Source organism: Bactrocera tryoni, chromosome 4 (genome assembly GCF_016617805.1).
Source record: "Bactrocera tryoni isolate S06 chromosome 4, CSIRO_BtryS06_freeze2, whole genome shotgun sequence".
NCBI lineage: Eukaryota > Metazoa > Arthropoda > Insecta > Diptera > Tephritidae > Bactrocera > Bactrocera tryoni.
Window position 1 is genome coordinate 41197484 of NC_052502.1, and position 24487 is coordinate 41221970.

The following is a 24487-nucleotide window of genomic DNA, read 5'->3' on the forward strand; positions in this document are numbered from 1 at the left end:
TTTAATCTGATTCACATTTCGAAATTAAAAAGGCAAAAATGCTTTATCCCAATAAATAAAATCGTAAGAATTCTTTATAATGTATTTTAAACCTTACATAGTTGTTGAATTTATTGTTTCTGTAGTTAAGCAGTTTAGATCTCGACGCTTAAAAACTCTCTCGCCTTCCATCACATATTGATAATCGAGACAGTTATCGAGATCCGTGTTGACTGCATGCCTGTGTAAGCAATACTGAAGCAATAATTGAGATATCGTCGTGAAGTTTGGCGAAATCAGACCATAGCCACGGCCCCAAAATGTCTTTAAACGTTGTAAAAACGGGCGAAATCCAATAGGGGCATTGGATGAAAACTTTGTACAAATTGTGCCTTGCGAAATATATTTGAAATCGGGCAACGTCAGTGGCTATCCCGTCATTATTACAAAAAATTTCGGTCAGCCTTTTTCAGGTAGAATTTACACTACATATGTATGTATATCGGTTAATTTGTGAGTTGTCTTAACCGTATTTCTATGCTAATTATCCGTCCTTATGGCGATAGCAGTTATAATCGGGTCAATACTTACGCTAGGTCCCATATGCCTAACATACGTAGTTATAAACATTTCTAGTATTCCGACTTTCTAGTTGACTCTAAGCTGTTTATTAGGGTAATTTTTTCATTTTTCTTTTTAGGAACATTTAATAATTTCACCTATAGCAGATTTTGATAGAAAGCGGTATAAACCATAAACCCAATGAGACGATATTCGCGCCCCAATAGCTTTTCCCCTTATTTACTCAATATTTTTCGCCCCTCGGTTCAGTTTACTATCTGTATATCTCATGCATCTTAATTAAATCAAGCGATAATATATCGGACTAAGTACTAATGTGACCCACAGTTTTAATTAGATACCGAATATAATTTTGATTCATGCATAATGCCACCGAATTATGAATACGGAATTCTTGGGAAACATTTTTTTTAAATCAAATTTTGAGAACCCCTGAAAATATGCCCTCGCCTTTTTCTTTGATAACTGTACGGTTACACCCGAACTCAGCTCTTCCCATATTTAAGATGGCTTTGTTGATATGATACACACACAACTCTGCTTGTTTGAGTACATATGTATGTATGTGTAAGTATAGCCTTTGTTAAGTCCTTGCAAATAATTTTACTGAACCAACAAAGCTGTAATACACTTGTAAAACAACTTGCGACCGGTTGAAATAAACCAACCCCACAAATTGTTTAACAGATGTTTCACTGAGAACTTTACTCTGAGTGTATTATTATTGATTTCGTTGTAAGTTCTCTATACAATAATTCACCACTGGTTAGGAGAGAGCAATGAGAGAAACACACCCCTCAAAATAAATTCAGAACTCGCGTGTTACTCGTATGAAGCAGAAGTCATCATGAAGTACATTTTGTGGAAAATATATATACATTTGCAATTTGTTTAATAAGCTGAAATATTAACAGATTGGTCAACCTAGAACAGTGGAGAAAAAATTGTTTAATTATTAATCATTTAATATTTATATCAAAGTGTGTAACTCCGACATTTTACCAAAAATTGTATTAGACAAATTAATTACAATGGATATACCATTGTCGATGTTGTTGTTGCTCAGCCTTGTATTTACCGTCATAGGAGGTGTTTTAGTTCTTTTGTTGCAATATTATCTTTATTTACGATTTTCTGTACTACCTGAAGAGAGTGCGGAACAAAAGGATATCAACACGAAATACTCGCTGCCAACGGTAAGTGAAAAAACCACAAAACTCAAAAAGTAAACATAAATATTGTCGCACTTGCATCTACAATATTATTGAACATTTCAGACAATTCAGCAAACTGCACATGCCATAAATCTATCGCCGCCTACATCTTCGGTGCCCGGACACACGCATACTGTTGGTGCTGCCGAAGCAGCACCATTAATGTCAATTAACTTTGTGATGCAATTCCTTTTCCATGAACTGAAAAACTCCAGTCGCGTGCGGAAATGGTTCTACCGCAAATTGTCGTTAGAGCTTGATGAACTATTGGCCAAAACCACAACCGGCAAATTGTTTGATAAGTTGACGGTGAGTTCACAGCAATCATTACCTTACAAAAAAGAAAAACAAAAACCACTCAACACTAATTTGCTTTCTTCGAAATCTTTGTCAGCATCGGTATTTTTTTAATTCGTTTCAGTGCTTTGACGAGTTTCGTTGAAGTTAAAGACCCATATGCTCCAAAGAATTTCTTAAATACAGAAATACAGGGCAATTGGTTTGGCCGTTTTCCTCCTGTGCTTTAACTAATTTAGAAAACATATCATCGATTCAATTTTTGGATCAACTTTCAATGACCTCTTCGAATTAATACTGCACCAAAGCTGTTGTGCATTGATCATATGTGGTTCAAATTGACATCTTACTGATTCGATTGGGTAGCAATTTGCTATCTCCTCTTACTTTTAAGGCAAAATTAAAATTGTAGTCTGGAAAAACTCATTTCGCATAACAAATAATTATATGAAAATAAGTGACTTTAACCCTAACTATTAAAGGACTTTGCAAAATGACTCAGATAGCTATTTTCATTACCATGTAGAAAAATTGTGAAGCAGAAAACATTTGCACACCTTTAATATTAATATTTTCTGTTTAACAAAATATGATGAAATTATCGCAAAATTGCTCTTGTTAAATCTTTTCTAATCATATTCGCAACACTATAACATATTCTCGACGGCCATTTCCTGCATTTCGCCCCATTTTAAAAGTCTCCAGCTATTTCAGATGGTGAAAATGCGCTCTTTCATTTAATAAAATTCCAGCAGCTTTTAAAAAATATAAATAAACAATTTTTGAGCCTCTAAAGTAAACTTTTTAAACCCATATTTTTGACATCTACCATATGTTGTAATATACGAGGATCAACTTATCTTCTACAAAGCATTTCTGTTATAAACCACTCAACATTTATAACAATTACAAAAAATATCTATTTTTAAACCAATCTAACTATTATCTATAAAACGAATATAAGAAATTCAAACGCTATGGCTTATATATAGCATTAACATCTTTCGACGATGTTATTCGGGTGTAGTCGATGTGACTTATTTTCTAGTTTTTCTTAAAACAAACAAAGCAAAAGCACTGAAGTTCACTTTAATGAAAGCAAGTGTATTTTTAGATAAAAGAACTGGAGCTTGGTGATCAATTTCCTGAGATTAGAACATTACGCGTACACAGCATTGAACTGAACGATACCGGCGATCGTATTGAGAATCTCGATATATTACTTGAAATTCATTATACCGGAAATTTTCGAACATCCATCGATGCCGATATGGTACTAGGTAAAAAGGGATCCCTCACCTTAATCGGTAATTTACATACTATAATATATATATTTGTTCGACTTATTAGTAATTACAACTATTTTAGTAAAACAATTGTCTGGCTTGGCGCGACTACAATTTACCCGTGAGCCGTACACGCACTGGTCGCTAAGCTTTCTGGGTGATCCAGAACTTGATTTGGCGATCGAATCCAAATATCAGGGTCGTCAAATGCAATCGAATATCACCAGTCTGATTTCTAACCAAATACGGAAAGCAGTGCGACGCAAGCACACGCTTCCAAATTATAAACTACGTTATAAGCCATTTTTCCACAAAACACCAGAGGAAGATGCTGATGGAGACATACAACCGAATGGGACACTAGAGGTTAAAATGTCGGAAATATCGCGACTTATGTGTCCGGAAGTTGTAACAGAGGTCTACTGTACACTGACTTTAGCCTCGCTCGCATTTGTCGAGATACGTCAGAAAGATAATCGCAATGTAATAGTTTTGATTGACATTGAAATACATAAGGCAAAGAATCAACAGATCGGCATACTATTTAAGCAAAATACTGAGCAATGCGTGGAAATTGAAGCAGTTTTGCCCAACACTCCCGCATGCAAATCCGACCTACGTCCAGGTGACATGTTAATTGCAATTGAAGGCAAACGAGTGCAGTCTATCCAACAAGTGGCGAAGATATTCAAAAGTTTGCAAACTTCAGCCTACCGCTTGCGTATCGAGCGTGTTATTCCCGGTATCATAAGAAATGATGCAATTTTGGAGGATCTCGAATTATATGAAGATTTGGGCGATGCCCATACAGGCTATAGTGTGTGCAAGACTCCAACTGAGACCAATGAGTTGGGCGGTAGACAAGCATCTATTCGTCAAATTACAGGTGACAAAGGTTCTTCCAGCGAGTCTAGCCTTGGTAATACTCCAACTAATTCACCAAAGAAAAGTAAACTTATAACGAAAGCATTGAAAAAGACCATCAGCCGTGAGCTCAATGAGCATAACAAGGATAAAGATGAAGAACTTAAGAACTTGAAAGGCAAACAGTCTTTAAAAACGGAGGATAAGACGAAGGGTTCGCCAAAGGTTTTGATTGACACCGTAGGTGAAGTGGAGCATTATTATCAGCACTCAACCGTAGATCGCAGCATAAATCGTCTAATACATATGGATGATTTGAGCTGCTTCAAATTGGAAGCAAAGTCGCGTTATCTGAATGTGGGCGTGTATTCAAAAAGTGCTGGCGACGGTATATTGTTGGGCTTTGTAAACATACCAGTGGGTCAGATTTTAGCTGAGTGTTGCGAAACAAGTTTGGTGCAGTGCTGGAAGAAATATGAACTAAGTCCACCAATTCCACAAGATTTGTGAGCGATATTTTTGTGAAAACTCAAAACTATTTAATACAAATTAATTTATCACTTTTTCGCAGGAAGACGCATAAGCTTTCCAGCCAATCTGGTTTTATACCTGATTTGTGTTTTGGCGATGTGCTTTTGGCTTTTACCTGGGAAGGTAACCCAAATCTGCAACCCAGCGAGCCACCAACCAAACAAGTTTACAAGTCTAAGAGCAAGTAAGTGAGACTCATCTTAATTTAAATTTAAACTTTTGTTCAATTAGTAATTCTTTTCTAAGAAATAACGCTGATGAAAAAGTTGATAACGATAGTGGTGTTTTTGACACAAATTCGTTGCGGACCACGCCAAGTTCCAGTTCACTTACATCGACTAACCAAACGACTTCGAATCAGTTGCGTTCGCACAGCTTTGTGCGCACCCACTTTCAACGTGCAACTCAGTGCGATTTTTGTGGCAAAAAAATTTGGCTGAAAGATGCGGTCCAATGCAGTGAGTGCGCCATGTGTTGCCACAAGAAATGTATAACGAAATGCCAGAATGCGACAGTTTGTGGTCCTGTTGATTGCTCCAATGTGCTGCGACAGCCGTCCATCACTAGCACAACTCCAGAGTTCACTGTTACCGATGCAGACACTTGCGACGCTTCTGAAGGTGAAGAGGCCATGCCGTCAATATCAGGCGAAGAGACGGCAGAAGCAGTTTCCATTAAATCGCCACCAACGCCAGTCCTCGAGGTTCATCGTTCAAGTCTGACAGGTCTATTAGCACAAGGAATAAAGCGGGTCAATTCGGCGAATAATCTCGCCATACCTGGCATTGTGTCCTCATTGGCTGGTAGTGGTGGTGGTGGATCAAGTGCTAATTTAGCCACAATGGCGAAAAGCTTGCCGCCCAGTCCACAAAGATCGCCATCTCGGTGAGTAGAACAAAGACTATGTTTGGGTATTCACGAAATTTCGAGTCCTTTAATCAAAGTACTCAAACTGAGAATTTCGGATAACTATGTACTTTAACTGCACTTACAAATAAGTAAATTGAATATTTCACAGATTTTTATATTAAAAATACTTACATATAATTTTAGCAAATCCTCGCTGGTTTGTAGTCCTTTTACTACATTCGATGTGGTTACAAAACATTTGGAAGCTATACCATCAGAAGTAACAGCTTTGAGCATCGAACAGATCAACTCAATTAGTGAGCCAATAATCGGCATCCTTAAAGATGAAGACGTCATGACTTTGGCTAAAAATGCCAGCAAGAATCTTTACAGCGAATTGCCAGCTTCTGAACGCATTGAACAAATCAACTCGCTGGTGAGCTCAGTAGCATTCATTTTATAACTAAGTCTAATTTTTGGACTCTTACCTAAAATGTTCGCTTGTGACAGCAGTAAGTTATAATATATATTGTGACAAAAAGTACCCCGAAATCATAATTTAAATTCCCCGGGTAAATGATGACTGTCCTTAGTTACTATGACAAATATGAGCGCGATCTGTCAACCAGTTAGTTTCCAGCAGCTGTTTAAGTCGGTACACCTCAGTATAAAATGACGAAGAAAGAATTTGTCTCAAATTTTGGATTTCTAACCAAATTTCGTGTGCGCAATCATTGCGAATGTTAGAGAAGGCTTACGGTGATTCAGTTTTATCAAAAATACAAGCCTACGAGTGGTACAAAGACTTTAAGGACGGTCGAGAAATCGTTGAAGGCATGCCTCGTTCTGGACGACCTTCGACCGCTTCAACTAATTAAAATATTTAAAAACTTAAGGATATTGTGAAAACGTCAGGCAAGTTTTAGAGAGATGGCAAAGGAGCTCGACATCTCTAGAGAGTCCGTTCGAATGATTATGATTTTTTTTTTAAAGAGTACCGTAAATAGGTCTCTTTGGACAAGCTTGAACGTGCGATTCCCGATCGCACACTCATGGAGAGCATTATAACTGCCGATGATACATGGGTTTATGAGTTCGGCATGCAAAAAAGTCAACAATCATCGGAATGTAGGAAAAAATAAGCAGAAACCAAAAAAAATTACGATAAAGCAGCTAAAAAATCATAGTGAAGCTCATTGTTTTTACGATATTCGTGGTTTGGTGCAACATGAATTTGTTCCGATGGAACAGACGATCAACAAGAAGTTCTATTTGGGCGTTTGCGTGAGAACATCCGTGGAAAACCAGCGGAATTGTGGAAGAATAATTAATGATAATGCACCAGAGCATCGAACCACGACTGTGACCGAGTTTAAAGATAAAAAAGCAATGAATAACATTCGTATTAACCAGATTTTTTTCCGAGAGATTATTTTATGTTCCCCAAACGGAGAACGCTCAGTTGCCTTTTCGTTTTTATTCGATCGAAGAGATAGAACGAAATTCGCAAATAGAGCTGAAGGCCATCCGAAAAATGCTTATGGAAAGTGTTTCGAGGACTGGAAAAATCGTTGCGATAAGTGTATTACATCTGGTGGAGATTTCTTTGGAGGCAACAAAATAAATATTGATAAATAGTTAAATAATTTTCATTTTATTTACAACTTCCGGGTTCTTATTTGTCACAATGTATATGAATGATGCGAATTATATATCTCGCTTTTCCGAGTTTCCTTTGCGCTGTTAGATTAACTGTTTTCTGAAAACAAAAGTACTAATTGTACAATACTAACTTCTTTCATTCGCATGTAGCTTAGCAAACTACGATTGGCTTTAGACAGCGAAACGGCTCTTTATTCTAGCTTGGCATCTGGCGACACATCGAAGCGGGATAACATTGACGCGAGTAGTGCAACACTGGGGAAATCGGAGGACCGTGTCCAAGCGCTCAGTGTAATCATGTTATATCTGTGTACTGGGCTTCAACATGCCCAGGGTTTCGAACTACGTTGAAAAGAATCAAAATTTTACTTATACAAAACAAAAATAAAATTAGAATAAGTGTAGAAAATTTTTGGGAACTCATAGAAATGTTGACCTGAAGGCTGAAGTATTAATAGTGGAATTTTAATGTAGCGCTAAAATATAATACCCCCAATTAAACTTTTCGACAGTTTAAAATAGCAAAATATATGGATATATACTCATATATATTTTATGTCTGTACAAGAACGTCTTTCTACGCATGTTCTACCTAAATCTCACGTTCATGGACATGTAAAGCAGTCTGAACGACCTAACCGTTTTTTATGAGTAAAAGTTGTTTAAATACCAGAAAATTTTTAATATACTTATATACATATATGTACATATGTGTATGCATGTATAAAAGTAGAACTTGGCCAGAATGTCTGTACACACTTATTTATTCGTATGTAGTCGCAATTATTGTATGTAGAAGCTGCTATATTTCGATGTAACATAACTTAATTCTGCTTTTTATAAGATAATACTGTATTTTTATCATATGCGACACTTTTACTGCTCCGCCCCATACAAGTGTTAATATTAACTCTCCAATTCAATCGATCACGTCTATCAAACGCGCCTAAAAAATGCTCTTACTCTAAATAGAAGCGCTATTTTGTATTATTTCCTACATCCCCTCATTTACTCCGCCAAATTTCTACTGAATGTCAACCTGGGAAAGCGCTTTATACTCCTTGAACTATGCGGACAAAAGCTAGAAGCCTGTTGCTTAAGCTCTTGATTCTTTGGAAATTACTACCGATAAGCTCTTGATCCTTTGGAAATAACTACAGATATGCAAGATTGTGATTTGATTGGCAATTTCAGGCAATTCCTTGAAGTTTTACATATACTCGTATGTTTTTCAGTAACATTCAATTCAGTAAAACAAAAACAAAATAAGTAAGGAAGCGCGAAGTTCGGGTGCAACCGAACATTTTATACTTTTGCAACTTTCAAGAGTCAAAGCCAAAAGTTATAAAAACGGAAATCATTATACATATGTTGTAAATGGGAGTTAGTGGTGATAGCCCACCCGATTTTATCTATTTTTGCCAATACTAATAAAATGTTCCCTGAGATTCACTAAGGTACCTCACATACAATCGCCAGACAGAGTAAAGTCACCAGGATGTAATATGATTGTTATATGGTGACATGCGCTAAAGGCAAAAGGAAAACAGGCAAAGAAATCTCTAAAGTCAGTTCTATGAACATTTGATATTCACTTGCTGATACCTTGCATACCGCCTAAAAGTATGCATTTATGGTGCGTTGTAGAGTTTATATTAAGCTTGTAGTCTCCAAAAAAGCTATTTAAGCTTGAAACAAGTTCCATAACTGCTTGTTTGTTTATTTTTTTCAATGAACAAAAAACTTTAATATTGTCAATTAAATAATCTGCAATTTTATCGAAATAGAAACATGGCGATGCAAAGTAAATATCTGAGGTATACATCACCATATCGTGTCAATGTAAAAAATTTGGCCAAAAACTTGTCGCATTGTCAACAGTAAAAAGTTTTATTTTCGCATTTTTACATTAACACCAAAAAATAAATATCAACGCTTCTTAAAACGCTATTTTTGCTTAATAGCCTCTGCGGCTCTATTTAAATGCATTTTTATTTGTGTGTATGCATTACCAGGTAATGCTAACTATAAACAGTAAAATGAACAATAAGAGAGAGTTGTGTTTTTATTCAGTATTTACGAATAAGATATCTAAAAACTATATAGGTTACTAATAAAGTTCTGCGGAAACATAATAAATGCATTGTTAAAAGGCACATGTTTTACTTTATTGTTAAATTTTAAAGACTTGTCAGCTTATAAACGATTTTTAACAAAAATAAATATTATTGCTAGATTGTCAATATTCACGTCTCTGTTACTTTATAGTTATTACATGCCTTGACTTAAGGGGTAAGATGTGTTTCAAAGCCTAAAAAATGTATCTTCGCTACTTTTTTATTTATATAATAAATATTTAATTTAATATTTATGTAAATAGTATTTTGTGGAATTTTATTTAAAAAATTCGAAAAATCAGCTTCCTTTAACGTCTCAAAAAATGTTCTTGTTCTTGAATATACGAAGTCATTTCAAAGATGTGTACGATATTTCAACAAAATATTTTCATAACTTCGAGAAACCATGATCACCGACATACAAAATTTAGTTTTGAAATAAACGCGTTTAAGTGCAAAACAATGCACTGACGTGGCCCGATAAGCGGAACTTCCGAAACATCTATCTCTTTGAATTTAAATTGCACTATTTAATAAGACAAAAAATATCGGGATTTTTGAAGCTTGCAGTCTTTAGGGGTTACATGGTTTTCATCGGATAAAAAACAGCATTTTTTCAACAATTTCTTTCTCATACAAAAATTAAATATTTAATTCGATTTTTTATTGTTACAAACATACACTATTAACAAAGAAATTCCTAAATATTTGAAAAAAAAAAAATATTTTAAGCTCGGACGCCATTTCCGGTGACCACTCGGAAATTTTCATTTTAACGAAAAAATGAGAATTTCAGTAAAATAATAATAATAAATAATTGTAATCGAATAAAAAATGCTTCGTCCAGGTCTTTGAGAATTATATCTCAAAGACCTGTGTGAAATTTCATGAAGATCGAATAAAAAAATTAGATTTTTTGAAACCGCTAAACCCATGTAACCCCTTGAGCTTACGAAATTTTCAGCAAATTTAGGGACAAACAAACATTGGACCAAATTTTCGTTGCAATTCTTTGCGGTAGCGAGTGACAAATGTTTGTGTGTATTCCCATTCCCACACACATACATTTTCCGGTGAATTTGGACTGCGGTCATGCAGAGTGCACAAATGAAAATTCATTTGCAAATAAAAATAATTACTAGCAAATTAAAAATAAAAATCGCAACATGTGCACAAAAACACGAATGACCGAGTCATGGCATGATGGAAATATTATTTTTGCTCTATATATGTATATATGTATGTACTCATATTTATAGGTAAAATTTACGCCGTAAGTGGAAAATCAGTCGCACTTTCAGAAAAGCCTTGCGGGCAGCGCAAATTTATATATGTATGTATGTATGCATCTGTATATGTGTGTATATTGTATATTGGGCAGTTTGCCAGCATTTCGGTTTCTTTGTAAGTTCTTAAATATTTCCGCAGATGAAGCTGTCACAAAGTGCAATGGAACAATGGAGAAAAGTTCAATAAATCCTTGGAAAAATGACGACTCTAAAGTAGAGCGGTAGTGTACCGACGCAATGCGTTTACATTCTTTATAATTAATATAAAATATAGATATTATATCTAATTAATATGAAGAATTAGTTTATATAAGACATATTCAGAGCATATTGCTTCATCCAATAAAAATGTTTTCCTTAAAGACAGACTTATCGTTAACTAATAAAAGCAAATAATTGTTTATGTACTAATTTCTCTAATGGCTTTTTACTTTGTGCACTAAAACACTCGTACGATTACCTAAAATTAGCCCTTCAACAAAACTTCATTTAACTTTTTTATCAACAAGCCACTTGCCAATTCCTTAATCTAAATTTAGTTTGATTCATTGACATTAACGCACTATTAAGTAATTAAGAGTTTGTATAAGCTGTAATATTCTGAGAACATTGCTAAATTAAAAAAAAATACTGTTTACGAAGGAGAATACACGAAATTTAAAGGCTTTTTATTTGAAGGCAATAAGCTAAATAATAAGCTACCATTTATCATATGTTAGTAGGCCCTAAAAAAAATAAAATAAAATAAATTCGATTTATGTTATACAATTTATGGCATACAAATATGTTTGTTCAACTAGTTCACAACTTTTCGGTTGACCCAATTCCACCCCATACAAAAAGTAACGGCAAAGGCATGGTCATAAACGAAACGACCTGCAACGTTTCATGGTAATTGTTAACAATTATTATTTATTTATTCATTAAAACACGAATAATTATTTTTGAGTTTTCACAAACGCAAAATTACCGAAATGAAACTTTTGTAATCAATACTTCACTTGCAACATTCTTATACATAACACATAACGGATTTTGTTTCGTAATTATGCTCGATAATTTTTTTTCTTCTGCAATATGGACTTTTTCAACAGGTAGCGGAAGTAGTCGAGTGAATTAACGATCTGCTTCTCTGCTTGAGAAATTGGAACTAGAAATATGTTCTATGATTATCCAACGGGCTTTTTTGCCCGTCTTCACATAGATTTGAGGCTCAGAGTCTATCAAAAGTCCAAAACTCATTTAAAGTCCAAAACACAATACAAGAGTTTTAAGCTTCCACATCTGAAATACTTTGAAACTAAATTTATGGCTTTTTGGTATAGCTGATGAGTTTGAAGATAGGAGCATTTGCTCTACTTAATCACTTTCGGGTATTGCTATTTATTAACTGCGACTTTCATGGTCTGGAATAAGGTAATGAATTTTGGTTAAAAAAGTTGAAAATCGCAATTGCACTGCAAGAGAGCGCTTCTCCGCCTATAAGAATCGAAGAAAATGCGTAATAAGAGTAGTGTACATACATCCATAAAAACAATTCGTTGACTCGTGATTGCTACTTTTTTATTTGGACAGTATTCTTTTAAGTTTTGTTTTACAAATTATTTCGGTTTTGTTTTGATTTTCGTTCGATGCTCCTTCTTTACAACTTGTACGTATGTACATAATGGTATTTAAACATATACATATATACATAAAACTATACAAAGCCAAATGTTTATAAATAAATGGGTTAATACGCACTATGAAATACAGTAATCACCCGTTTAAATGAACATTTCTATTGTTGGGCCGATAGCAAGCGTTCTTCGACTATCGTTATCAGTGTCATAAATACTTCCAAAGCAGATTTATTAAAAAATGTATTTCATGTATGTAACCCTAGATTATTTTTTCTAATTGTCATATAATAAGGTGCGGTCATTTCCAACTATATAATTAATAACTTTCACACAAAAAGATAAAGAAACAAGATCAATTCATAAATTATTGGTATTGTAATTACTAATAGAAAATTAAGACTTCTTAACAGTGTTACTGTCTTTTAAACTTTGTGACTAGTTGATCAAAAATGTTAATAAATTGAAAAATATACTCAAGATCAGTTAATTTTTAAATAAATATAGACCGTAATAAGGCGAATTGTCAATTGAATATGAAAAATAAAACAAAGTCAAAACTATATATAAGCTGTCTTCGATTCCCCTTTTCTCTGCTCGCTTCTGCTCTTTTATCGAACAAAATTACATGTAAAAGCGACAACAAATTTATCGTATTGAGTTCGTACAGGAGAGTTCGCAGATACCTCATTAATGCTACCAAGTTGTGTTTGGCTTATTTTAGTTTTACTATGGTGAATGGTTAAAATGGCAAATGAAAATACAGATTTGTTCTTATTCTTTAATTTTAAGAACGTTACATTTACAACCAATTATAAATTGTATAAAAAACGAAACTTAGACGAGACCAAACTTTTTTTGACACGGATAAAATACGGACAAGAAACGAATCGGCGCACAATTGCTCAATCTTACCCATCTACATTCTTCATTCCATATTCAAAGAAAAATATACCAGAAACTTAAAGGCTATTAATAGAAATAATTTCCCATTATTGGCCTTTATGCGCCTTGATCGTCTTAAACTCAATGTTCGTTAAACCGGCGGCCTACTGTAGCGCTTTATCTGGTCTCTCCATTTAACTTTTTCTCGAGATTAATTTTCTCTCGTTCGCATGTAGATATTCGTGCTTGAGGGAGTGCACTCTCTGATATCTCTCGACCTGTGTTGTGATTGCCATAGACTGTGCCTATTTACATGCACATACAACCCACATAGGTATGTAGGAAAACGTGTGCTATAGCTTTTATTATTTTACTTTTGTTTTGATTTCGTTCGACGCAATTATTCTTTCTTCTTCCGTGGTATAAAAACAGCTGATGGCGGAGCTTTTCAACCATTTGAAAAACGGAAGACACACGTAAAGTTTAGATTTAGCGTTTTTGAAATCATTGTTAATTATTTCATTGAAATTGAAAGTGTTAAACGCAAATACAAAAGGTGCCAACCATTGTACAAAAAAAAATTAAAAATAAAATTGAAAATATAAAGAGTGACTTACATAAAAATTAGTGGCAGCTGAAAAGTGTACATAAGTGCGTGCAGCACGGGTGAAAGACCCATAAAGTTAACTTAGCATTAACTTCGAAACCAAGCCAGTGTTGCAACTTTTTCTATTGCAAACATATCTTTGTGTAATAAAAAAATCCCGAATAGTGTTGGTTAAAAAAGGCACAAAATGCGTCCATTCGGTAACGATATCACTAACATTGCCAACAACAGTGGCAACAGCAACGGCGGCGGTGGCGGAAATAACAATAATAATAACAACAATAACACTAACAGAGTTGCCATCAGCAATGATAATAACAGTGACAATGTGCAGATAACTGACGATCCGCGCGTGCCGCCACACATAGCCCGCATGGGAGGCATAGTGACCTGCTCACCGATCGCCGGACGCGGTATTATTCGAGTGGTTGGCCGCTGTGAAGATGCAAAAGAGAATAATATATTGGGTACGTAGAAACGCTGAGTTGATAGAATTCTTTATCAATTTTGATGATGATTTTTTGTTTCATTAGATATGTTTGCTATAAGTTACAATCTAGTTAGATATGTATGGGCAAATATATTTATTTTGGAAAGGTTATGCCGAGCCAACAACGGGTTTTTCACAATTTAACATTTTTTAAAGAATCATAAGTTTTTCGCAATCGATTTTAAATGGGTTTCGGTCTCTTCGACTAAACAACTCAACACAAATGGGTAGCCAAAGGTCTGTTTGACAATAGCCAACCTTAATGTTATCCCTCCATTGAAACATTAACCGTGACATATCCACCGGACTAAACTATATTCATGATTCGAATTTCTAACAGTTCTTTGACACTTGACGCGACAAATTAGGCTTAGCTGCTAGGCTTAGCAGATACGAGTATGTACTTATGTAATAAGTGGAACATAACTATAAAATATCAGTATGTATTAATTAGTGTATGCTTAAGCACCTAACTTAAAAAAAAAATATTTTAAAGTCGTACTAAATTCAGTATATGCATGAATCAACAAAAGCAACCCAAAGTTGTAAAGCAAGTAATCAGCTACAGCTAGACGATTGTGATGTAAATAGTAAATATACGTTTTAGTATTTCTAGCCATTGAGGCGCACTGAAGTGAGCGTTTAGATTGCACGCACTGCTGAGGCATTGCTTTGAAACCAACATTTACATTGTTTAGATACGTCGAACAAAGTGAAAAAGTCTCGTTTTTTATGGGGTGTTAGTGTTTCGCCATTCGCAAGGCCGCGATTGCTCAATAGTTTCCATTTAACTAACTGGTGAACTGCATATATTATATATTTGAAATGTATTTGTTGTTTGTAGGTCTAAGGTGAGCCAAAGATTTTATTTTAATAATATTTGTTCACATTATCTTAGTATTATTTTAAATTCAATGAATAACCACCTGAGCGTCAACTAAATATTATTTACAAATTTACAATCATAATTTTATTATTCTCCCAAGGCTCTGGCTCACGATAGCCAGAGTAATGCCATAAATACAAGAAAAAACGTTCACTTTGGTTATACCGAACTATGAAACCCTCCACAAATACAAAATATTATATACAATAACTTGAATTTGATCGCTCAGTTTAAATGGCAGCTATATGCTTTAGTGGTTTGATCTGAACAATATGTTCGATGCCTTTATGTATACTTACGGGGTTACATTGGTTTCCTTGGGTAAAAAACAGCCTTTTTTCAACAATTTTTTCTCAAATAAACATTATATTTTTATTACAATTTTTATTGTTACAAACATACACTATTAACAAGGAAATTCGGAAAATTTTGGAAAAAAATATTTTAAACTCGGCCATTGCGATGGCATTTCCGGTGACCCCTCGGCAGGATAATTCCTTACAGGATCATCTAAAGTGAAAAATACGAGTTTTAATTAAAACCTTAACTTAGAACTTGGACGAAAGAAAAACAAAATAAAAATTGAATTTTTGGCAAACAGTTTTACAAAAAAATTTAATTTCAATGAAAATTTCGAGACATTTTTTTTTAAATGGTTGCAATAGAAAAAAAATCCTTTGTCCTAGTCTTTAAGAATTGTATCTCAAAGACTTGTATAAAATTTCATTAAGATCGGTTGAGAAGTTTTTGAGAAGTCTTGCCAACCGATTTCAAAACAGTTCAGACCGTTTCGAGAAAAAATGCGTTTAAAGACGGCGCTCTTTGCCTAGCTAGGCTCGAACGCACAAGTTCTGAAGGCTGTATCTCCGAAACCATTAATCGGATTAACTTAAAAATTTAGGACAATATTCTAGAGGTGTTGTAGAATTTAATAAGGCAATGAAAAAAAAATCAGTAAACCCATGTAACCCCTTAAGAGGGTATCCGACGTTTTATTTTAGATGTTATAAACTTAGAGGCAAAAAAATTCGACTACTTTTATGAATGGCTCTCTAAAATCTGTGACAAAAAATTTCAATTTCTTAAACCTCAGTTAAAATATAAACCAATATGTACCACATTTTACAAAACACTCTTTCTACGTATGAATTATTATTACCAAAGTTTGCGCAGAATCCATTGATTCATACCAAGGCAGCAGTAGAGGTACTTATATACAAGTCGCACATTTCTGTTTTCGAATAACAATTTTTTGTTAAATATTAGTTTAATTATGCTAATACATTAATATACATTCTGAATGCTTGAAAGATAATTCACAATAACAAAAAAAAAAAAAACAATAGGAAAGCAAATACATATGATTGAAAAATACGAATTTTGAAACTAAATTTTCGTAAATGTTCAAATATTTTGCTTAACGAAATTCATATTTCAAATTCCTTAAAATACAAAAGACAAATGGTCTTGAGAGGTGCTTGAATCCGATCTTTCAGTATACTATACAATGAGTTGGTAATTGTACATAATAATCCAAAAAGGTCATAAACTTCTCAGTAGCCGGATGAAAGTAACCAGTTGCTTTCCATAATTAAAACTTTGTACAAAATGTATGCACAACTTGTGAATAGATATATACATATATGAATATACAAAAAGATCTCTTTGTTTACATTGCTATATCAAGGTATGTTTCGGTATATTTTCAGTGTTCAACGAACACAGTAATAACGGCAAATTGAAAAATTTTGCCTACCTTAAACCTTACCTAGTTAAGTATTCTTTCGCTACATTTATAATATATGTATGTATTTTCGCTACAAAAAGATCTCTTCGTTGCACATACATAATTAAAAATTCTGGTTGGTGTAAATGCTGCTTAGTTGCATAACACACGCAAACATGCATGGGTGCTTATATGTACATATGTATATAAGCATTTATTAGGAGTAATTATTAAATGAGCAGTATGTGCTTTCCTATAGCCAGTTAGTGCACAGTTTTATAAATCGTAGATATTGCGTGTTTGACCACTCAACCAATTATTTGTGCCATATGTACTATATACATACATACGTACATACAGGTTGCAACTCATTACTCATATTATCATTTCTTAAAAAGGTAGGTGCATTTTAAGTTGTATAATTTTTTTACATTTAAACAATTTTTATACTGCTCTTACTGCACATATGTATGTATGTACATGCAGGCATACATATAAAGGCATATATATAAAGCATATACTTTCATATAAGTATGTAAGTATGTATATCACTATATAAATAATTGCTTTACTGCTAACAATCTTTCTTATGAAAAATCATGAGCCTAACATAGATTGAGTATGATTGATTCATCTACATATATCAATGCAGGTTGTTATGTAGAAATATGGTTGAAATAAACATCATTATAATGTATTAATAGTCTATACTTAAGTTAAAACCTTAATACAGCAATTTAAATTTAGAGGGGGTTATACCTAAGATAAAATCTAAAAAACAGCCATTTAAATAAAAAGTAATACTATTTAGCGGAACCACTTATTTTCGATATAAACAATCTAAGATATTCGTCAGTGAGCTTAAAGTACGTACTCAAATTATCTACATAGCATGATCCTTTATAGTATAGTGGGTTCACTGAAGTCTGCAAATACAATCAATTTCGACAAACTTCACTATAGAACAAGAATATCGGCTTAAGTTGCTTATGTTGTGGGAGAGTGGAACGAAAAAACGCATCCTTGTCACTCTTTCATCGATTAAATCGAAGCATTTACATATATTTCTAAAAATATCATAAAGTCAGTCAACTTCATTACTGCCATAAGTTACACGTTCACACGTAACTATTACAACCACGAAGCTGTGAGATATTATTTTATCATGATTGTACATATTTGCAAATATAACTTTAAACGGTGTTTCCAGAGGCGATGAAGATATTCTCTCAGACTTGAAAAGTGCATAGTGACTTAATTCAAGTTTTGTCAATGAAATTTTTTATCCAATTAATCCCAGTTTTGACACACAGACATAGTACTACATATTATTAGCGAAGTAAATCTCCAAATTTCTCAGGCATATCCCACAGATTGAACGATATTTTTGATAAAACATTCGCAATTGGATCATTGAAAAATTGGGTCCGATTTAGACAGGTGGTCAGACAGTTACTATAACTTCAGTTCGTCTCATCATTTTGATATTTTATGTATGTATATACATACGTATATATAACCCGGTATCTAACTCGCTAAGTTTTTGATGATACAAACAACCGTTAGGTAAAAAACTACTATACTCTGTAGCAACATGTTGCAAAGTATAAAAATTGAATTCGGTATATTGCTTTGATTTACCCTCCGCATCATGCTTATTATTAATTTTAATTTAATAATATTATACATACATTGAATTATATATTATAATAAAGTACCTGGAAATTGTAAATAAAACGTAAAGTTTTTAATTATTCAGCAACATTTAATTTGTCGCCTTCAAAGTAATCCCCACCAGATGTTATACTTACTTTTGTCAACGATTTTTCCAGTCTTCAAAACAATTTTCATAAGCACTTTTTAGGATGGCCTTCGCCTCTTTCACCGAATGTGGTTTTATCTCTTCGATCGACTGAAAAAGGATTTCTATTTGCATGTCAAACTCATAAACCCAAGTCTCATCAGTTTACATATAATGATTTGCATAAATATTGGGTCGGTATTCGCTCAATGGAGTATGCTCAAAATGACCTGATTACGCACCCTTTTTGAAAAAAATTCAGCTTTATCGGGACGAGTCGAGCAAGAACGCGTGTCTTACCCAAAATATCCACTAAATGAATTCGAACGGAGTCGTGACAGATGTCGAGCTCTCTTGCCATCTCTTTAACACCTGTCTGACGATTTTCAAGCACCATATTCTTAACTTTTTTTTTATCATTTTCATCAGTTGAAGAAGTCGAAGGTCGTCCAGAACTAGGCATGTTTTCAACGATCTCTTTACCTTTGATTGAAACCTTTTAAGGCTATGTACTATAATTTCTGGGGACTTTATTGTCTTTATTCTAGGACAATTCAAATCGCCTCGACATCCTTAGCTTGTTGATATATGTATATGTAGATCTTTGTAATCTTCGTGTATTAAACAAAAAAAAAATAAAGTTTTAAGGCCTCCGCAACATTTTGTGAAAGTCTAATGAGGTATTGAACTTGTTTATTATAATCTTATCATATAATTACCAATTTGTTAATTGCGTAGACAACGTCTATATACATATGTACATACATACATATATATTATTATACATATGTATATGTACATATTTGTATGTATCTACAAGTATATGCCACGTTTAATACATACATAGAGTACATACATATGAAATATAAATATTTTCCATTACGTACATACATACATATGTACATTATACACAAGTTGTTTTGGTTTGAAATCTGCGCATTTTGCAGCTTTTGCGCACTCACTCTCATGCGATCGTGTATGTATACTATATGTAAGCTTTGGAAATTAATATATTCAAATAATAATTATAAACACCAAAATCTACATTAACCAAAAGAGGTGACGCCAAATTAACTAAGTGCAATTGCTTCTAATATAAATCCGTTTGTTTATTCTCAAGCCGCCCTGCCAATTGTCGTTAGCAGCTGTCTGTTGCTGGCAACTGATCAAGTTGATATGTCTCGTGCTTTCGTTTTTTTCCGGCGTCGTAGCAGACCCTTTGTCTACTGCTACAAACCGGTGGGATTAACCTCTTGGTACTTTCTGCTTGGTATTCTTTACTTTTATGTCATTGCTTCTCTCTCGATTTCTTTAAACAGTTTCCCTATAATCTCTATATAATCAAGTACATTTGCATGCACTTTTACGTATATTTGTATATAAAATGTATTTATAATCTGTAACTATGTATATTTACATTTTTTGAAAACAGTTCTTTTAATGAGTGACTTGCACTTTTACTTGTATTTATGCAAACTACATACACACACATGTAGCATGTACATTTGTATGTATAATTCGAACAAAGGTCTTTGTAGTTTTCTGACAGACAATTGGAAAATAAATACTTATGTAGACGACTTTTTGTGTTGGTATATACTAGTATATTTTCCAGGCTTCGGAAAATTAACAAAGAGGGAGATTTGGTTATTCTTCTGTGATAAAATACTTTTATGCTTTCCAAATAATGTATTATTTGGACATTCAAAGAGTCATAAGTTTAAATATTTCAAGGTATCAAAAATGGGTATGGAGATTGTTTTTAGTTCAGATATAATTTATTTTATTTTATATATGTATATTGGGAAGTCGAAAAAGTCGTTTCGTATTTAGCCAATAGATGTCGTTGCAGTCGTATATCTCCAGTTTTAGCAATCACATTGTGTCATACCACATAGTGTTGGAAAGGTGAGATTTTAAGCTTCATTTAGCCAAAAAACAAAAAAAATTAAATTCGGGGAAGTTGAAAAAAAGTTAGAGCTGTTCAAAAATGAGTGAAAATAATGAAATAATTCGCTTTATTTCGAAATTTTTGTATAAAAAAGAGAATAATGCCATGCAAGAAGCCACCAATAAAATTTGTGAAGTTTACTGAGACGATGCTGTTTCAATTCGTGTAGATTAACAACGATTCGCTCGCTTCCGTTCTGGAAATTTCGAAATTTCGATTTCCACTGGTGAAAGTTTTACACTGATGGAATAATGTCTCTAGCGGGAAAGTGGTAGTGGTTCATTAAAATTTCATTATAAATATAAACAAATAACTTAAAATTTGGTTAGAAATACAAAAAGAGTTTTTCGACTACCCAATATACTACATAATGATAAATGTAAATGCCTAAATTGATCACTTTTATTTAAATATTTTTATATATAAACACACTGCCTTAAATATTATATCAGAAGCACATTTGTTCCCATAATTGTGAACTAATGTAGAACGTAGAAGGCTTTCGAGCAAGCTTTAATACAAATTAGTGCTCTCTGCACGCCACGTTGGATATAAATACGTTTTGAGTACTTAAAAGATAAAGAGCACAGGAGAAATAAAAATATAAATACATACATATATGCGATCAACTAATACCCCGGTGAAGCAAAAACTAAGAGAGAAATTCACACTTTTGGTCAAATAATTATGACAATAGCTAAGAGGTTAAGTTATGTCAACTCATTGCCGCCCCTAAATAAAAGCGGCAGCAGCAAATTTCTGTCAGAAATAAATAAATAAAACTAATAAATTAAATGCTGTTGACAGCTGTTTATTGCTTGTACAAAATAAATAAAAATAATAAATTAAATTGCTTTGTATTTGATTTCTTCTGTTTGAATTTAAGTGAGAATTTGGTGAATCCACGGCGGAGTTAACGCAGAGTCATAACAAAACGCGCCGCTCAACGCTTTTATTTGGGTATGCCAGTTATTTTTACATCAAATTCCATGGTACTCAAATGAGCGAAGTGGCTAATAAGCACGTCCATCTCTGATATAATGAAATTGCACAAATATATATTGTTACGTTTCTCTGGCCGTTACTGTAAATTCGTTTAAGTAGAAGAGAAAATGTTTAAAGTGTAACATATCGCTAGAATGATGCATGAAGATAGCAAGTGCACTATTTACTGGAAATAACCAATAATGAAATAAACCTAAAATTGAAAATCACGAACAGTTCATAGGTAAAAGCGACTAGCTAAAACGGTAATGAACAATTTTAAAGAGTGATCATTTCACTCTCTTTTATTTTAATTACTCTTAAAATATAATTTCTTGTCAAAAGCAAATGTTTTGATTTTAATATTTTCTTTACCGACTGCATGCACAATAAACCTCTCATTTAATTTCTGTACGGAAGTTGATCGCGTCGCTAGTGTTCTTCTAAATATATTTTCTAGATAAAATAATAAATCTGAAACGAAACCTCGCGAAAATCCACTTGTGTGCTGTGAGAGTGAAAATTACACTGTATTTGGTTATTATTAATTCATTTCTGAAAAGTTTAGAAAATTGCCAAGAATGGCACATGCTGTGGTGCGTGTCGTAGAAAGATGTGAAAATGCGCAAGATAATGAGTCATTAGGTAATGTTATTTCGAAACTTATTCAATAAATATCAGGCACTTGATTTTTCATAATTTAGTTAAGTACTTTACTAAAATTGTAGCAAAAGTAACCAATAATTAAGTTGTTTGCACAAATTTTGAAAAAAAAAGAATCATATATAATTTATTACATATTTTATGTATTATTATCAATATACTTACGTATAGTAAACTCAAATATATATATACATATGTTGACATACCCGGAACTTATATATTCATAAATCAATAAATAAACGAATAAACGAATAAAATTAAGAGCGAATCCATTTATTCACCACCGTACTATTAAAACACACTCAGAGGTTTTTGTAATCTTTGCAAACATTTGCTTGATATCGTTTAGTTTTATCAAATTTGTTATGAGTAGGCCAGGATTTAAAATTTAATATAGCAAAATCATTAACAAAGGTTTGTTTATTATTTCCAGACTTGTCCGAATGCCAACTGATGCAGATTCCCGACGCGGTTTATCATTTGATGCGCAATACCCAACTAAAGACTTGTGATCTCAGTAGCAATGTCATCAAAAAGATACCAGCGAAATTTGCGCTCAAATTTAATCTCATTACAGGTAAGTGTTTCGCTAAACGCATTAGTCAATATTCCATAACTTATTTACATCTACTTTTCATTGCATGAAGACCTCAACCTCTCGCACAATCAAATGACCAAATTGCCCGATGAGTTGGCAGATCTGAATGCGTTGGCGCGGTTAAATATCTCACACAACTCATTTATTGTTTTGCCACCAGTTGTGTTTAAAATGCCTAAATTACGGGAACTGGACGCCAGTCACAATGCGATCATCGGTAAATTCCCTTTATAATAATCGATTTCGTTAACCACAACAATAAAATGTACTTTTCTTTAGAAATCGACACTGATGAAATGATCACAAGCGATAACTTAGAATTGGTTAACCTGCGACATAATCCCTTGGGACGAACCTGCCACCGCAAATTGAAAAATGTCAGCACATCATTCCGCCTCGAAATATCGGAGTACAATGAGGATGATGATTGGTAGGCTTGTGGGATGTTTAGTAAATACTGTAATTACTTCCCATAGCTCATATAAATTGGGTTATTTTTATTAAATCTAAGACTGCTAAGGATATATTATAAATACAACTTAGCAACTGATTATGTTAATACATTTTACTATGCGTGGAGCCGAACTGCAAAGTACTTATTTAGTGAATAAATTAATTAGTATGTTAGTTACTAAAGACAGCGTTTAACTGATACGAACTGCTGATTTAGTCAACTTTCAGTAAATAATTATAAGCTTTAGGCTTTCACTAACTGTAAATCTGTGTGGGACTTTCATTTAATAAGCTGTCTTAACAAAGAACAATAGTTGTAAGCAAGAAATATGAGATTGGTAACTTTTGAGTTTAAGTAAGCATAAAAGAACAAACCCTTAAGTAAACCGGTTCAATTGTGCGTAAATCTATCATAAAACCTTTTGAATGCGGAAGCTTTTAAGCTTCGAAAGCATTAACGCCAAAGATATAATTTAGATATATTGAACAATTTTATTAGCTATGTAAGCATACACCTAAGGCAAAATGTATATATACTTAAAACTAGAGTTTTTAATGTGATTTCCTTGCTAAACTAATTTTAACACTCTTATAACAGTTTCGGAGGAAACAAACGCATACAGAAAGTTCTTAGAAATTTGCCTTGCTCTGGATGCATTGGAAAAAAGCTAGTCAAATATGGTTTACGATTTTATTTTTGAATTTTTTGAAACTGCCTCAAACAAAAGTTACATATTTTTCAATTAATACTTACATAAATTATTGATTCCTTTTAGGAATACAAAATACATCAGTAGTGTATAATTTTAAATTGTCCAAAAATGTGTTTACTCAATAGAATATGTTTTAGTTGTTTACCTAAATCTTTATACTATTTATAAATAAAGTTATGTTTGCCATTTAGGGTAAAGAAACAAGGTAGAGTCTTTCATTTTAAAATTTTTGAACAATTTATGTATGTTTCAAATGGAATCACGACTACAGAACCGTTGAAAATGATGTAGCAGTTTTTTCGGGAGGCTACTTTTTTACGAATACTGGTATTTGAGTGGCACACAGCGTTCGATGCAGGTTTAAAGCCATCGAAACCTCCTCCTATGCGAGTCGACCATCCACTTTTGTTATAGACAAAACCATCAAAAAGTTAAATAAAC

General features: G+C 33.3%; 2 protein-coding genes across 3 annotated transcripts; both read left to right on the top strand.

The window, feature by feature from the left end:
- Window positions 1-1392: 1392 nt before the first annotated feature.
- Window positions 1393-9646, top strand: LOC120774511 (PDZ domain-containing protein 8). Its single transcript, XM_040104203.1, has 8 exons — window positions 1393-1757; window positions 1839-2084; window positions 3187-3379; window positions 3441-4728; window positions 4794-4937; window positions 5000-5638; window positions 5807-6038; window positions 7415-9646. The coding sequence occupies exons 1-8, from the start codon at window positions 1593-1595 to the stop codon at window positions 7613-7615; spliced, it is 3108 nt and encodes a 1035-aa protein (XP_039960137.1). The 5' UTR covers window positions 1393-1592; the 3' UTR covers window positions 7616-9646.
- Window positions 9647-13639: 3993 nt separating this feature from the next.
- LOC120775461 (leucine-rich repeat-containing protein 20) lies at window positions 13640-24046 on the top strand. 2 transcript variants are annotated; one of them, XM_040105645.1, is made up of 4 exons: window positions 13640-14248; window positions 22716-22859; window positions 22930-23097; window positions 23160-24046. In XM_040105645.1, exons 1-4 carry the CDS (start codon window positions 13969-13971, stop codon window positions 23312-23314), a joined length of 747 nt encoding a protein of 248 aa, XP_039961579.1. In that variant the 5' UTR covers window positions 13640-13968; the 3' UTR covers window positions 23315-24046. The 2 variants fall into 2 exon arrangements, with proteins under 2 accessions (XP_039961579.1, XP_039961581.1); XM_040105647.1 differs by lacking the exon at window positions 13640-14248 and adding an exon at window positions 22061-22264.
- The last annotated feature ends 441 nt before the right edge of the window (window positions 24047-24487 follow it).

What these genes read in the sequence shown, in the direction of transcription:
- LOC120775461 (XM_040105645.1), top strand. Translation starts at nt 13,969, where the DNA reads ATGCGTCCATTCGGTAACGATATCACTAACATTGCCAACAACAGTGGC. An exon ending in AAAAGAGAATAATATATTGG is followed by an intron (nt 14,249 to 22,715) that starts GTACGTAGAAAC and finishes TATTATTTCCAG; the next exon opens with ACTTGTCCGAATGCCAACTG. An exon ending in CAAATTTAATCTCATTACAG is followed by an intron (nt 22,860 to 22,929) that starts GTAAGTGTTTCG and finishes CATTGCATGAAG; the next exon opens with ACCTCAACCTCTCGCACAAT.
- LOC120774511 (XM_040104203.1), top strand. Translation starts at nt 1,593, where the DNA reads ATGGATATACCATTGTCGATGTTGTTGTTGCTCAGCCTTGTATTTACC. An exon ending in GGGATCCCTCACCTTAATCG is followed by an intron (nt 3,380 to 3,440) that starts GTAATTTACATA and finishes CAACTATTTTAG; the next exon opens with TAAAACAATTGTCTGGCTTG. An exon ending in TTGAACAAATCAACTCGCTG is followed by an intron (nt 6,039 to 7,414) that starts GTGAGCTCAGTA and finishes ATTCGCATGTAG; the next exon opens with CTTAGCAAACTACGATTGGC.